This window comes from Aptenodytes forsteri, unplaced genomic scaffold (assembly GCF_000699145.1).
Source record: "Aptenodytes forsteri isolate BGI_AS27 unplaced genomic scaffold, ASM69914v1 Scaffold23, whole genome shotgun sequence".
Classification (NCBI taxonomy): domain Eukaryota; kingdom Metazoa; phylum Chordata; class Aves; order Sphenisciformes; family Spheniscidae; genus Aptenodytes; species Aptenodytes forsteri.
In genome coordinates, this window is record NW_008796043.1 from 5,356,930 (window position 1) to 5,373,026 (window position 16,097).

General features: G+C 39.1%; 1 protein-coding gene across 1 annotated transcript in view; it reads left to right on the forward strand.

Moving 5' to 3' along the window:
• The first annotated feature begins 9,207 nt into the window (after positions 1-9,207).
• Positions 9,208-16,097, forward strand: part of ZNF521 (zinc finger protein 521) — a 221,555-nt gene continuing 214,665 nt past the window's right edge. The window contains exons 1-2 of the mRNA XM_009285634.1: positions 9,208-9,264; positions 10,312-10,371. Of these exons, the coding sequence (XP_009283909.1) occupies positions 9,231-9,264; positions 10,312-10,371 (94 nt within the window). The 5' untranslated portion in view covers positions 9,208-9,230. The remainder of the gene's footprint in view (positions 9,265-10,311; positions 10,372-16,097) is intronic.

Consider the following 16,097-nt stretch of genomic DNA (forward strand, 5'->3'; position numbering starts at 1 on the left):
GCTTACTATGGTTCCTTTAAAAATATAGTAGCAGTAACTAGTTAGCCTTCTTACAAATTTGAAAGTACTAGTCATTAGTTAATCAGCCGGTTGGCCGAAGCAGAACACCTTTTTGCCCTGCGGACGAATGGACAGGATGTTGCTAGTGAGGGTATCGGTGTTTTCCCAACTTCCCAAACCCCATTTTTGGAGAGCTTATTCTCTCATGCAAGGCAATAACCTGGAACAGGAATTTTGTCCTTACCTAACAAGAAGTGAAAAACCTATCTCCTGGTTTCTTATACAGGTGTTCGGTGTTCCACACGAGTGTGGAAAAGCTGGAGCACTTTTAAGTCTAAATGTCCTGGTTAACTGCACAGTAGATGGCTTTTGTATACAGTCCCTGAAACTTGTTGTGCCCTTACTATTATTAAGTTGTGTTTTGTCGGGAAAATATATTTCGAACAATGAATTCTGTGATAATTGATTTTTTAGTTTTATTTTTTTGTTGTTCACTTCTTTTGATAACCTATCAAGTTCAACTTCCATTATTGACTCATTAACTTCTTGAAAGGAACTTTAAAAACAAAAATAAAATACCTGCTGTGTTGCTGGACTGGATGATGTGATGTAGTGAGGCAGTGTCCTTGGGAAGACTAGGCTATGCTTTGATCAACAAAACTTTCTCTGGCACTGAATTATGATGGCTGGTTTTTTTTTTCCAGACAGAGTCAAGTAAATGTCTAACTTTGATAGTGGCAGTAGGAAGGAGGAGGGGGTGGGGAAGTTAATTATTTTCCACCTCCAAAGAATACAATTGCGAGGAAGGAACTTTCTGATTCACTGGTTCCAGGACAACAGGATGTCAAGATCCATGCCTGATGTAACGTTTTCACTCTGAAGATGGGAGGAGGAAATGGGTTGCTATTGGTCTGTGCATGCAACTGCTGGGAAGGGGTTGTGTTACGTGACTTATAAAGAGCTAGAGCATAGGAAAAGATTTTGGTTTGCGATTTCTGGTGAATCTGTTGAGCAGAAGACTTGCTCGCCAGATACAAATGTAAATCAATGAAGCAAGGTCAGAAAGCTCTAAGGTTAGGTCCAAAAAAAAGGGCTTGCATGCTGCAAGGCACTAGTACTGCAGTGCTTAGTTTACAGGTGCCTGGTTGCCTAGTGGAATAGTCATCTTGCACCAGGCGCTTGGATTCTTTATATAATTCATAGGTAGGTTAGGGGTTTATGAATGTTGTTGAGTGGGAACTACCTTAAGGAAACAGTAGGAAAAACTTGGAAAGAATAGTGTGTCTTAGCTCCTCCCCTGTTCTAGATGTGGGTGTCTTAGTGTAATAGGGTATCTCAAAGCGGTCACTTACCCGATCCAGCTTTTTGGAGATAGGGGACAGGTTTTTCACTTCCTCCCAAGTTAGAAAGAACTGAGGGATTGTGCTGCTGCTCTTCCTCTCCCCTTTACTGAAGAGGGAAAGTTATTTCCTCTGATAGGATGTGAGAGGCGGGGATTCTGTTCTGTGCTTGTCTAAGGGTGTTTGAATCTGTATCTCACAGGGAGTACATCACTCGTTACACAGCAGCATATTGTGCAATGAGTGTGAGTTGCCCTTTTATTTTTGTCGATGTTTCCTTTTTCGAAAGTGTAATTAAGTATTTGTTGGACAAGAGGGTGAGAAAGAGCGCTCATACACAAGACTCATGGCTCTAACGGCTTGAGTACCAATGGAGAAAGAGGAGACCTGGGTCCTGGTCTGCCAAGTACTTACTGCAATAATACTTCTGATGAATTATTTCAGTGAAACTAGAACTGGAGTCCATGTGTCCCACTTCCCATGTGGGTGCCCTAACCACAAGGATAAGGTATCATGCTAATTCTCCTTCTTTCTAGTTCAGTGAATATCGTAGATGAGGTATGGCAGCTTCAACAGCAACGAATGAGTGCACCTCAAGTCTGAGGGTGGGTGCTCTTTGTTAGGAAGCTCATGACGTGAGTACAAATCCTTCTGATAGAGAAGAAAGTTGAGCTGGTGCCACCCACATCCTGGGTGGGTGATCTAACCAGTGGGTGTGGGCAAGAGGGGGAAAGGAAGAGGTCTTTCAGCCCACACATTTTCTGCCAGTATCTTGTAGCAACCAGGGAAGGGTATATAAACTCTGAAGAACCAGCCCGTAAGACTGCGTCCAAAGCCAGGGCAGGCAGGAGAATATTTAACCTTCCACTAGCCAGCTGCGGTGGGGCTTTGGTTTGATTTCAGCATTGAGCTGCACAGCACTGAGAAAGCCTGGATGATAAAACCATAGGTTTATGCCTGACTTGAGTGGCATCTGAGCAAAACTTCTGGCAATTTAGATGCAGAATCCCCTCACTAGTTTTTGGGCTTCTAAGCTCCTTTGTGGATATAGACCAGAGTGCTGTTCTACGTGATAGAAAGTCAGAGAGTTTGAGGGATCAAAAAGAAACGTGTAAAACCCTGGTACACAATAGATGGAGATCTCTGATAAATCAGGGATAATCTCAATTGAAAGGAGGAGGGGTTTTTGACACAGACAAATGTATGTCTTTAGGTAATAGAGCCAAAGCATGCAGCTGTATTTTGTTTTGGTGTTGGAATGGTGTCAGACAATCCAAACTCCTCAATTTAAGTGCCTCATTTTAGGCACACAAATAAACGACTTAACTTTCAAAGGCAATGATCATCTACAGTAACCTTTACTGTAGGTCCTCATAGCCCTTCCTCACATCACCTGTCTTCAGACTTGTGTAATGTTGGTTACTTTGAGGTTCTGTGATCCATGTATCAGCTTGATTCAAATTGCTCTTTCTTGCTGAGTTTAGGCTTTCGTAGACAGTGTTTAATGAATTTCCTGTTTTCTAAGCACAGTTGAAAATACAGGTCTGTAGGAGTACCAGAAATTCTTAGTTATGTCCCTCTGAGAGAGTAAGAAAGTTTAGGTGATGCATAGCTTCAGTATACTGAGAGGAATCACTCTGAAAGCATTCGTGTTAAGTACTGGGTTTGGTAATTAGGCTTAACATTTATCTTAGCCTCCTAACTTCTGTCTTTCCTCAAAATGAACTGGATGCCCACAGTCATATTGTCAGGAATGGAGGTGGAGTACTCAGTTTGAGACAGGCAGGACAGCTGAAAGTCCTGACCCTGGTACTAAGAATTGACTCCCAGAGAGATTTCCTCTTGCTTTGCTAATTCTCACCGCGGTCCTCAATTTGACTTGGAGATCCATTATAATCTGTTACATTGCATGATAGAGAGTCTTAGGGATGTCTGGAATTTACTTGAGGTTTATAAAAAGCTTTAAGATTCTTTGGAGAAAAGTACTTTTTAAAATACAGAATACCTTTATTAGTTTACTTTAAACAATAAAAATATGAGTATATGTAGATGTGGCTTAAGCTTGTTAAAAGATGCATGATTAGGGAGGCAAAGTTAGCATTCTGGGCAGGATTAATTAATCTACTACCTCAGCTATCCAGAAAAAGATATCCCCACCACCCCTAGCTTTGGGGTTTCTGTAGAATTCTCCTTCTGCTGCAGGAAAGAGCATCTTCGGCCTTTTCTGCACACAATGTTATGTAAAACTGGACGTCTTTGGGCTGCCACATTTGGATACAGTCATCCTTGAGATCAAGGGTTGGAAGAATATCCAAAGGATTTCTTAAGCATAATTTCTTTCCACTTAAGTATATTCATTACTTTTATGTTTATGTGCTGCCTAGGAAAATACTTTATTTTAGCATAAGAATAATATTTTCCAACCACTGCAGTCTAATTGGGAACTCCTAATTCGGTCTTTCTACAAGAAGAACATTAGGGGGAAAAAAAACCCAAGCTCAGTGTTGGGATAGACTAAAGAGAGGAGTAAAAAATATGAATGCTATGAGGGGCTTTGTCTTCTGGAAAAAGCAAATGCAAGAAGAAAAATGCTTTATATAACAGGAATCTTGTAACGAAAATAATAATTTCCAAGTATCAAGAGAATACTGTCACAATGCTGGGGAGGGTAGAAATAGGAAAAGGGGTATGTCAAAGCACAAAGGAGAACAAATCAGAAATACAAATATTCATGCATATGTGTCCTGGTTTTGGCTGGGATAGAGTTAATTTTCTTCCTAGTAGCTGGTACAGCGCTGTGTTTTGGATTTAGGATGAGAATAACGTTGATAACACACTGATGTTTTAGTTGTTGCTAAGTAGTGCTTACACTAGTCAAGGACTCTTCAGCTTCTCATGCTCCACTAGCGAGAAGCTGGGAGGGGGCACAGCCAGGACAGCTGACCCAAACTGGCCAAAGGGGTATTCCATACCATATGATGTCATGCTCAGTATATAAACTGTATATTCTTTTATCATTGTTGTTGTTATTATTTTCCCTTCCTTTTCTGTCCTGTTGAACTGTCTTTATCTCAACCCATGAATTTTACTTTTTTCTCCCCAATTCTCTCCCCCATCCCACTGGGGGGGCAGGGGGGAGTGAGTGAACGGCTGTGTGGTGTTTAGCTGCCTGCCAGGTTAAACCACAACAATATGATTAATTGGATTTTTGTACAGTTGTGGCTACACACATAGAACTAATTTTCAATAGAGTTCTGGAATGTAGATATTTGAAATGATAATATGCCAATGCATTTCTTTTTCCAACTCTTCTCGCGCTAAAGTCATTGGGTCCATATATATTTGGGAGTCAAAGTGGTAATCAGGTTTCTGGCCAGTAGCTGATAGACGTGTATTGATACTAGGTGAAGCTGTTCAGAAAACAATACTTTCTTAGTAGTTCTGAACTTTCATGAATGCCAGTTATCTTAAAGGACATTATGAAGCAGCCCGAAATGGCTGTTGACTTCCAGGAGTCACCCACTGAATTGCTGCTCACATGTGGCGTAGCCAGGTGTGAAATCCTGCGCTCGCATGTGTTGGCCAGAAGGGTTTAAAAGGTGAGTCTTAGAGCACCAGTGGTAGCTAGGGAGAGAAGAAAGTGGAGGAACGTGTAGCCCTAGCAGGTGATGCATTGACATGTGCTCCTGCATTTAATACTACTCTGTAACTTCTTTAATTTCAGTTTTGTATCCTGACTGAACCCTTATGGAGATGTATTTCCACAGCATGTTATTGCAAGGTGCGAAACATCTTCAAAATCCATTGACTTTAATAGAGTTAGAGGATACTCAGCACCTCCTGTAGCTGGCTCTTAAATTTGCCTTCTGCTATGTGATTAATCTATCTAATCATACTTAATATCTACCTGTAGATGGTGGCAGTATGAATGTCCTCTTGTTTTTGTTTTTTATGGCCATGAGGAGGAGGGAAAAGAAAAGTAGAGAGATACTTCCAGAAATTACAGTCATTTGTAGGTACGGAAATAATGGCACGCACGTTTTATTTCTGTTCTGTCTGGGTAACTCGGTAAATTGTGTATTGATTATGCTAATGCAGCTAGTGTCTCTATTACTTGTCTGCAGAAATTATTCAAACATGTAGATTGAAGATGCACTTGGCAAAGTTACCATCCTAAGAAAAAGGCTTTTGTGCAAAGATGGCTTTAAATTGAATTACTAATCATATGCTAATGGAAATTTATAGATTAAGTATTGAATTATAGGAAATGCAAAGTGCAAGTTAAAAATATATATTCTAAACTTACTATCCCAACAGTCTTAGTTGCTATATTAGGTTTATTTTCACATCTCTCAAGAAATATGTTTTAGGAAGCGATAAATCAATAGCAATCTATTTTTATAGTTTATTTTGGGATATGTGGCTTCTCCTGCTTTAACAAGCTGAAAAGAGGCTCAGGCATTTGGGGCAGTTCTTTTTTTTTTTCTTTTTTAAAATTTATTAACCTACCTAGATTAGAAGAAAATAGACTTTTTTCAATTATCTTTTGCTTTTATTTTATTATAGTTTGTAATAGCTCAGAAGCCATAAATTTTAGACAGAGTTCTCCAAAAGGCTTCCCTTTCGGTGAAAATGTCCTTTTTCACATCTCTAATTTTATCCATTTCTTTTCCATACAAGGTTTTTCCCAGGCATCAACCAGAAATGACTTGTGCTAAAACTACGGATTAACTCTTCAGTGAAGGGGAATCCTGGTTAGTCAGTAGAATATGAATGAGATTTTGCAAGCTAGAAAATCTGTGTATATTTTGTACTAACTTTATAAAATAATCTCCCTCCTTTATAGACTAACCATGTGTCCCATGAAGAGACTCTAAGCAAAAGGGGTGAAATCCTCATTGATCAGCAGGTGTTGCTGTAGAGCAGTCAGGAGATTAATTCTATTTTTAGGACCTCTATATCAAAATTCCCACAGGTTTTCCTCATTGGCTGTCCTTGATGATACTACCTGATTTGTTGGTTGTTTTTTCTTTTTTCTTTAAAAAGGCATAGTTGGTCTTAATGTTGACATTCAGCAGCGTAAGCATGAGAGGTGCTCTGAACTGAAATCGTGGTTTGCCTTGGACACTGGCCGTACCAAAGCTGAAATGTCCTAACCTTTCACATAGATACAGCTTCAGTTTAGAGATATGGTTTTTGCAGTAAAATTTTAAAAACTGGTCTTTGTCCAAACCACAGGCTTTTATAATGGGAAATAGAATTGACATGCTGGAATTCTGTTTTTCCTTACTGAGATTTTTTTTTTTTTAAATTGCTCTCAAGAAGTGTGGTGCCACAGTTGTTGTGGTGATCTGGTCTTTTTTTTGAAATTTTATTATTTGGGTTTCCTGTTTGTTTTGTTTTTCAAAAGTTGCACTGAGAAAATATGTATGGTTTGATGGTTTGTTGTTTTAAGGAACAGATAAGTCAATTAAGAAATATTTCTACAGCTAACAAAACAGGTGACCTGTGGTCATAAACACGTGATTGTAGGGACAAGGAATATTGCTGCGTTCGTGAAAACATTATTTCAAATGTATCTAGAAGTGCTGTTTAGCAGCAACATCACTTATTCATAGTCTGGATTCATAAGCTATTGTTCTGGTTTCCTGAGGCCTCTCCTTTTACTAGTATTTTATTGCTTTGTTACCTGGAATTTGTCTTACCTGATGCTAGGATGTGGTATATGCTGTAATGAAGATGACACCCCTATGCACAATTACAGTCCTAGAGTATCAGTAATTTTGATGTTTGAATTAATAATAGTGCCTACATGCTACTGTTTTATCTGCATATCATCCTTGTGGCTTTTTTTAGTTACTTTTCATGCAAGTGCCAGAGAAATGTTTTTGGTTAGCAAAACTTAAAGCATCTCACTACATAGGTTCTGTTTAAAGTTGCTTTCCTTTCCTGAAAGAAAATGGTATAGTTAATTTTTAAGGGAAGTTAATGTTGGCTGCATGTCACACTGCCTTTCATAGTCAGGTGAGTTTAACATTGGTCTGAGAGCTGAAATAGCACTGAAGTTTTCAGAATCTGGTTGTGGAAGGGTGTAACGTGCTAATTGGGAGCTTATCTGATGCTACCAGCTGTAGCTTACTTAATGTAACAATTACTCCTGCTAGCTGGAGGAATGATCTAACTTAATGCAAAGGAAAATGAGATGCTATTTTGTAGTTGATTCATGCTAATGCTAAGATTTCCCTAATTCTGTGGGTTTTGTGGGGTAGTTTTCTTACTCCTTTTACCATGTTTTCCCCCAAATGCGGTTTTAATTTTCCTGACAAATATGTCAGTCTAGTTGAATATCATTAGCAAGTCTTTGTGCTGTGGCCTGTTGTGACGTACTTGGTTCTGTTGTGACTGAGAATCCTTAAAGGGCTTGAACAACAGTTTAGAAAGATGCTAACCACAAAGTTACCTGCTCTGATGCTGGTTTCCTTTTTTTTTTTAGTGTAATAAAGACACAGTGGTCAGCCTTTGTTGAAAGCAAACCTCAGCTCTCACAGAATTTTCAGATCCCTAAATAGCAGGGAAGTTTTAAACATTTGGTTTCACAAGGCATACGCTGGCATGTTTTTACATTACAAAATTGCATACATGAAAACAATTTGTTACACAGTATCCATGTTTGTTTTTTCCATTTGAAGACCTAAAAATGTCTGGTGTACTTCTCAGTCAGCAGTGTGAAGCTGAGCACATTTTGGTGTGCAGTCACTTCTCACCAGCAGCGAGAGATTCTGGTACTGCAGCTGGTGGCTGTAGACATTCAGTACAGAACAGCAGCAAAGATGAACTCTTGCATTTTGGTTTGCATACACTTAAAAGTGGAGATCCGCTCAAACAAGCAGATCTTGTTTACTTCTTAGCAGGTAGCTGCTTTATTTTAAAGTTTCCCACTTGGGAATCAGTTCTTGAAAAGTTCATGTTTGGCCACCTCAATTCCATCTTGAAACTTAAAAAATGGTAGAGTTTTTAAACTGCCTTTCTGGACCAAGTTGTGACATGTGTCATGGTTGAGGATTTCACTGGTAGATAACAGATCCGTCTACAACCTTTAATAAGGTTGATTAGTAGGTACTGATGACCAAGGTGAGTTTCCTCTTGAGGGATGGAACAGCGGACTCATTTTTCAGTTTTAGAGCTTGCTCTTGAGAACATTTTTCAGAAATAGATCAACAGCTGATAGTGGGCATAAACGGGGTCAGGTTGGACTGCTGCAGAGGTTTCACTGGGGGCTTTGAGGGGGTCACAAAAGGTGGTAACTTCTTTTTTTTAAACTTTATACTAGTTGTATTCATTTTTCTTCCTTTATTAATGAGTCTTACTGATCTGTGCTGCCCTAGTGAAAAATCTTTCTATTTAGCTTAGTTTGTGTTTGACCACGTGTTCCCTAAAACTCAGCTTTTCATGAGCTTTTCCCATTGCTTTCTTTGTCTGACCAGTTTCCTTTAGCTGTGAGGGCTGCTGGGATGACTGCTTCAGCATAACAAAGAAACTTATACAGTATGATCACAGCTGAAGTACTGGTAACTTCATGGCTGCAAGTGAACTTGTTCATGAACTTCATGAACAAGAAGTTCAGCTGAAACAGCTCATAAAATCATATTTTGTGAAATACTTGACTTACTCTAGGGCTGGGGAAACTTTATCAGATCTCTGTTGATGAGAAGAGTGTGCTTACTAGCCACAGCTCTGGGACAGAGATGGAGATTGTTTAGAGTCCTCCAGAGGTTGTACTTGACTCTTTCTAATATATGCACTGTGTTTCAAGTTTCTGGTGTCCTGAGTGTCCTTATGAAAACTGGTGTTTTTTTTCTAGAAACTCAGATTCTAGAAACAACCAGTTGTATGAAGCCTTGGGGTTGGCGGAGGAGGAAAAGAGGTACCTGTGGAGTGTGTATATGTATCTCTTCTTTTGAATATATGTCTAGATTTATATGTGACCCTAAGTGTTGCACTCTCTTGTCCCAAGAACCAGGACAAAACCCCCCAAATCTCTGGATTTTAACTGAGTTGCATGATTATTTTTGAGGTCTGAATTCTTGGGAGTGGAAATGCTGTAAAAGTGCAGTCTTTCCCCTTTCAGCTTCTTCCCCTGTGGAGGGAGAATGAATTCTTTTCTCTCCGCTGTTCTCTAACTCAAAGAACTCGGTCTTTGGGAGAATAAAAAGGAAATGGTTCTGCCTTTTAGCTCTTCCCTTACTTTTACTTTGGGAGAGTCAATCTTACTTAGGCATCATATCAGAGCATATGAGAACAGCACTCTCTAATTTTTCAAAGTAGCAGCAGAATGGCTCTTGTTAGGTTCACTCTTGCCCAACAAGTTTTGAATAGTGAATCTGACAAGAATTGTATTGTTTTTAGTTCTACTGCTCTGGAAAGCTGTGAGCCAAGGGAAAGATGCTGGCATGGTGTATACAGTAAAACAGCATGGGGTTAGTTTTCCTTTGCAAGGCTGTCTGCACTGCTGAGATGTTTGCTACTGAATATAGGATTATTATTATTCTTTTAAAGCTTATGTATGAATTAGCACACACACCTCTCCCGTCTGCCAGGAGAAGGCTTTCTTTTATCCGTGTGGAGCGAGTAGAATCTTAAAGCCCAGAATTATTCTCTCATTTAGTTCCATAATCAAATACAGTAGAGTGCATTGAAGACAAATATCCCAGAGGAAATTCGATTTGGTTTTTAAGCCATGAAACCGATTTGGTCACTCTGTTCTCAGATCTGTAGCTTCCATACAGCAATGTATTCTGTTTTGGTCTGGTCTACACTTTCGCACTTTGCAGTGCAGCTTTTCTTGCCCGTGTTGTACAAGCATTACTGGCTTTCAGAACTGAAGCTGGTGTAAAGATGCTTGAAGCACTTCAGCTACCTACCTAACATCTTTTTTTGTTTTGTTTTTGTTTTGTTTACCTTTTTCTGACAGTAGAAGAAAATGAAACAGAGGACCAGCAGGCAGGTGTGGGACACACAGCCGCACAGACTGGTAATGCTGAATTCCTTCATTAGTGCTTGCTTACCGTTTGACAACAGTGTGAGGGATTTTTGTATCGGGGTGTTTTTGCACAGCCTGCACTCTTCCTTCTCCGTTTCAGCTTAGAATGCATTCTTGGGGCTCGCAATGGAAAATAACATTCCTCTCCCCGCACCTTTCAATTCCTGAGAATTAGAAATTCTGCCTTTTGTAGATCATCCAGCTGAAAGTGAGATGCTTCTAAAGTGCAGCATGCTTTTTTTTCTTTTTTGTTAACGATAATCCTTCTCTACATCCCCCATATAAAACCCCACCCTATGCCATTTCAGATTAACTTGAATGTTCATTCCACTTAAACTCACTTAAACTATTTCCATATTTATAAAATATGTGGATAAGGGTAATTTCTTTTAGGATTATTTGTATAATTTCTTGCCAGTCAGGGGTTAATTTAGGGCTCCTTAATTTTAAGTGAGTGAGATTGGGTAGAAAAAGCTGTTGTTTGAGTCAGGATCACAGGGATATGTGTTGTTAATAATCATGAAGAAATAATTGTTAATTCCCAATAACAGCAAGGGCTCTTTTATTCTCTAATATGGTTCTGAGAATGCAAAAAATACTTCACTTCTGTCTTTGGTACTGATTCCACAGAATTTTATCTGAAGAGCAGGACCGACTCATCTGAATAGTCTCATTCATTCAGCTGAGGTCACCTTTTGGAGTAAGGGCTGGCTCCTTAAGGATATTCCTAGAAGGCTAGTCATCTCTGAATACGTGTAGGTAATTTGTTTGAGAACAGTTGGAGTTATTCCTCTTATGAAGGTGAACAATGCAGTTAATTTTTTGTTCAGCTAGAAGACTTTATATTTCTCTTGTGTGTGTGTCCTGTGGGTTTGTGTTTGGTCTTTGGTGCCTTTTATAGGTTCTAGTGGCTCTGCGCATAAACGATATTGTTTGAAAAGAGGAAATAAAAGTGAGAGAGTTCTGTGCTTTTTTAATGGGAAGTTTCTCAAAGTCTTCTGAATATACTTATGTCTCCGTTTAGCTATCTGCAAACTTGGAAAAAAGCAAACTTGTACTGCTGTAGACACATGAAGTTGAAAAAGAGAGGACTGCAAAACTGGAGATCAATATCACAAGGAATGGTTGCTTTTCCACATTTTTTCTTAAAATAATTCTCAATGGTTAAGTTGTCTTGCTAGTTATTTATTTCCCATTATGTCCTGTGTTATTCTCTGTCTGTTTCTAGGCAAGATTTAACATTCTATTTTTCTCTATAGCAAGAATGCAGTGCCGATATTAAAAACAAAAAACCTTCTGATAGAGCAAGCAGTACAGAAGGCCCACACTGTGTACACACTGCCAGAAGTTTTTATAGTAATACTTTGTATCTAAGCTCTGGCTCTAACCATTAAATGTGCTTTTTATAGAGTACCAAGTTATAAATGTAGTGCAGCTACGGCATATTAATCTTACTGCAGAGATTTAATGAGGCAGTTGTTTTGCGATGGACACTACTGGGAGCAGAGAGCGACAGAGTTTTACTTTTCCACTGAGCTGAAGAAATATTCCTTGCCTGGTAATAATTATAACCACATGATCTAAGTTTTCCTTTCTTTTGCCAGCACTTTTCCATGCAGAAGTGGCTTGGAAGGAGGTCTGCTGCAAGGCAGTGAAATGGATTGGAAAGGAGGCTGTTTTCTTGGTAGTTTGATGTTTTAGTTGTGATTAGCTATGGATCCTTGTAGCATAGGCAGAAATATGTAAGATGAGTTTCAAGAATACAGATAGTCTTCGCCAGTCCACTGAGATGGCTTTTAGATATTCATTACTTTTACTTGACTTTTATACGGGTTATAAAAAGTAAATGTGGTGAAACCTCATTTTTGCATGGACAGAATAGAATTTCTGCTGGTTGGCCTTAAACCGCTCCATACTTGAAATTAATTGAAGTCCATGGCTTTATTGCCTCCAACACTTTTAAGCCAATGCAATTTTTCATTTTCCCCAAAGTTGCAGTTTTATTAGACCAAGCTACAGCAATAACATCCCTTATGAGGAGGAGGAAGAAGGGAAGGGGAGAACCACCTGCCAGGGAACATAGTAATGAGAAAATCATGCTTCTTTTAATTTCCATTTATAAATAATGTTAACATAATCAGTAACAGAAGACAACTGTTCTTTCTCTTTTTTTTTTTTTTTTTTTCAGTTTTATTAGACCAAGCTACAGCAATAACATCCCTTATGAGGAGGAGGAAGAAGGGAAGGGGAGAACCACCTGCCAGGGAACATAGTAATGAGAAAATCATATGCTTCTTTATTTCCATTTATAAATAATGTTAACATAATCAGTAACAGAAGACAACTGTTCTTTCTCTTTTTTTTTTTTTTTTTAAAGTGCCTTAATAGGCTGAATTTATTTCTGTTCCAAAAATGTAACCCTCCTTTCCATACTAGATAATTTTCAATGAAATCTGCAGATGGAGCCGGTGTGTGTATTGTTGCTGATATGTATTGAAAAATTTCATTTAGTGCACGGCAGCCTCTGAAATAGGGCAGGGAAGCCTCTGGAAATGACAGTGGCATTTGCAGTTGTTGGGATAGGATAGGCTGAATTTATTTCTGTTCCAAAAATGTAACCCTCCTTTCCATACTAGATAATTTTCAATGAAATCTGCAGATGGAGCCGGTGTGTGTATTGTTGCTGATATGTATTGAAAAATTTCATTTAGTGCACGGCAGCCTCTGAAATAGGGCAGGGAAGCCTCTGGAAATGACAGTGGCATTTGCAGTTGTTGGGATAGGTAATCTTACTATAAAGACAGTCTTTGTTGAGGGAATTGTGGCTGTTGTTGCAGATATTGGGGAGAAAGAAATGTGGGCGATGAATGACATTTGCCCTGAAGTCTGTATGCAAGCATGAGCTTTGAATGGGAGGTTAAGGAGAAAGTAGAGATGAATGCATATTGCCTTTATAAAATATGTTTTATTCTAGTCTTTCAAAAGAGCAGCTCAAATAAGGCAGCTTATCCTCAGTTTAAGTAACCATTTAAGGTTAGACCAGTTCTTGATGGAAGATACTTGTTGTTGTAACAGAAAAGCTATCTATTCACAAAGCATCCAAACGATATTTTCTCTCTTAAAATATCTTTTTATTTTGGTGGTGACATCTCTTCATGGAAACAGATCACAGTGGAAATGCATTCATTGAGAGGGGCTGAGACTGCCAGAACTCATTTCACAAAGCTGTCGTAGGCTAAACTCGAACCTAGGTCCCAGAGGGTCCCACTTAAGTGTTGACCTAAAAACAAATGTGCCAGTTGGCTAGAGCATGTATTCTAAAGTTGCAGCAGAAGGGAATAAGCTTGACTGACTTCTGTCCCTGTAGAGTTTATATCTGCAAATGCAGAAGGAGAAGCAAAACATTTATTAGTCTTAAAATGATTCTGATTTTAATAACTGGTCTCTAAGTAGGAAGCTTTAAATTGAGCGATTCTTTAGGCTTTTGTGCACTAAGGGGTGCATCTGTGCATACGTGTGTGCATATTGCTGAATTCCTGTAAAGTGCAAGTGTTTCTGAATAATAAGTCTTGAGAATTCCCTCCCCTCCCTTTTCTTTCCTTCAGCATTGTACTTAAAGCAGAGTCAGACACTACCCTTATTTTAAAACAAACAGGTCTGTAAACTTTATGTGCAGCATTTAAATACTCATATTAAAATTCAAACCCAGTGCCCACATTTCCCTGAGTGCTGTCAGTTTTATGAGATGAAACTGGGAGCTTGAGCTGAACAACTAATAGTATGTGATGTGCACATGCTGCCTTCCAACAAGTGTTTAATGATGTTGGGGTCAGTTTGCAACAGTTAAGACAATTATTTCTTTTTCTGAACTGCTTATAACCTGGTGATCTCCTAACTACTCTTATTAATCTTGCAAAATATCTTGGAAAATGAAGTGGCAATGGGAGTTATTAGATTCTGAGCATTCAACAATGGCTAAAATGCCATAAAGTCCTTTTATTTAATTAGCATCCCTTTTTGGAGTGTAAATTTGCAGACTACTCCTCTATTTGGAAGTAGCTGCCCAAGTTGAATTTTTCACTCTTGAAAGAACCTTGTGAATGTAATTTGTCATATAAGGATCACACTCAGTGTATAGGCAGAGCTTTTGCACAGCAAATATGTTTTTGCCTTCAGAACGTGTTCTTTTATTTTTTAAAATTAATCTGGTTTCCCTCTGTAATATATTTTCCTTAAAAATAAATTCTGCCCTTTACCCCTGTCAAAGAAATTCCTTGGGTTTGATCACAAGCCACATAGCATGAGGAAGACTTCCTGACATGGGTCATTTCCAGTTTCCGCTTGCGGGTCTGTCAGCGTTTGAACAGTTGAAGGGCAGGGTGCAGCAGTGTGGACCAAAGGATGTAGAAAGGTGATGAGAGCCCTGACCGTCATTGTGGGCAGCAAGAACGCCTGCGCTTTGTGCGCAGTGGCAAATGCAGGTATGGTTGTGTCCACATCACTGTAGGGTGCTGAGAGAGGATTTAAGAGCAGTTTAAAGTGGAATCACCCTCCTCCTCCTCACCCCTTCCCCATTCTAATATGAATTTAGTCTCAGCATGTTTTAGTTTCTCTCCTTTCAAGTAGTTGTGCATGATCCTAATCAATTGCAATGCTAAATAAAGTGGGTTCACAGATACCACCTCTTTGTTGCTGTGGACAAGAAGCTTACTCCTGGTTAGTCACCCCCTTGGCTAAAGAGCGTAACATCTTAAAATGTACTTGCACAATCTCCTGTTATTATGTGAGTTTGTCCTTGTTTTCTAAAATTACTTGTTTCGGTCTTAGCTCTCTCAAATATCTAAAAGGAAAGATGAGGCGGCCCAAGCAGAAAAGGGAAAAGTGGTGAAACACTAGCATTCCTTTTGCTGGAATGTACACAACCATTTTGCTTCTGCATTTCACTTGTTGTACTGTGGTTCCCAAGGAAAAACAAAGTTAAGTGCCAGCTTGCTTTATTAGGGAAGACAGACTGTTTTATTTCTGTCTTTTGAAAGAAGCTTTTAGTAAAGTAGGCAAAAAGTCAGGAGTAGTTAAAGCTACTCCGCTCCTCCTCAGAGGAGAAAAAGTTCTAGACTTCACATTATCTCACTCTGCGCTGGTCATCTGCAGTACTGAGGTAGTGCAGCGAGCTGTGTGGCTTCTCTGCGCATAGGGGATGGCAGTGAGACCGCACATTCCTTCTGCTTCAGAAGCTTCAACTGGGCTCAGGACTGCTGCTCTGAGGCTACGTCTATCCGGCTATCCCCAAAATGCTTGTTAACATGGCAAACAGACAAAGCTCTCCTTGTGCACTATTTAGGTTTTACAGTAGTTAATTTCCAGTTTTCCATGATCTGGCAAATACAGGAACTTTATCGGGTTTGTCCTAAGTCATACACAAGTTCAAAGCACATGTAGCATTTTGACCCAGGGAATAATCTTTCCAGGGCTTTGTTTGTGTCAAATAATGTGGTGATGGAGTATTGGAGTGGGTTGTAAAATCAAGATTAATTTCATGTTTATGTAAATCGAATTTGTTAGTCTCTTAATTCTGGTAATTTCCTGTGAAACGCTGTAGTTAACAGTGAAAAGAAGTTCCTGCACACTCATTGATTTGATTTTTCTTTTCATTGACGACTAATTGCATAGGTGCTTTATCCTTTCTTACAATGATCAAAGCAGTTTCAATAGCTGTG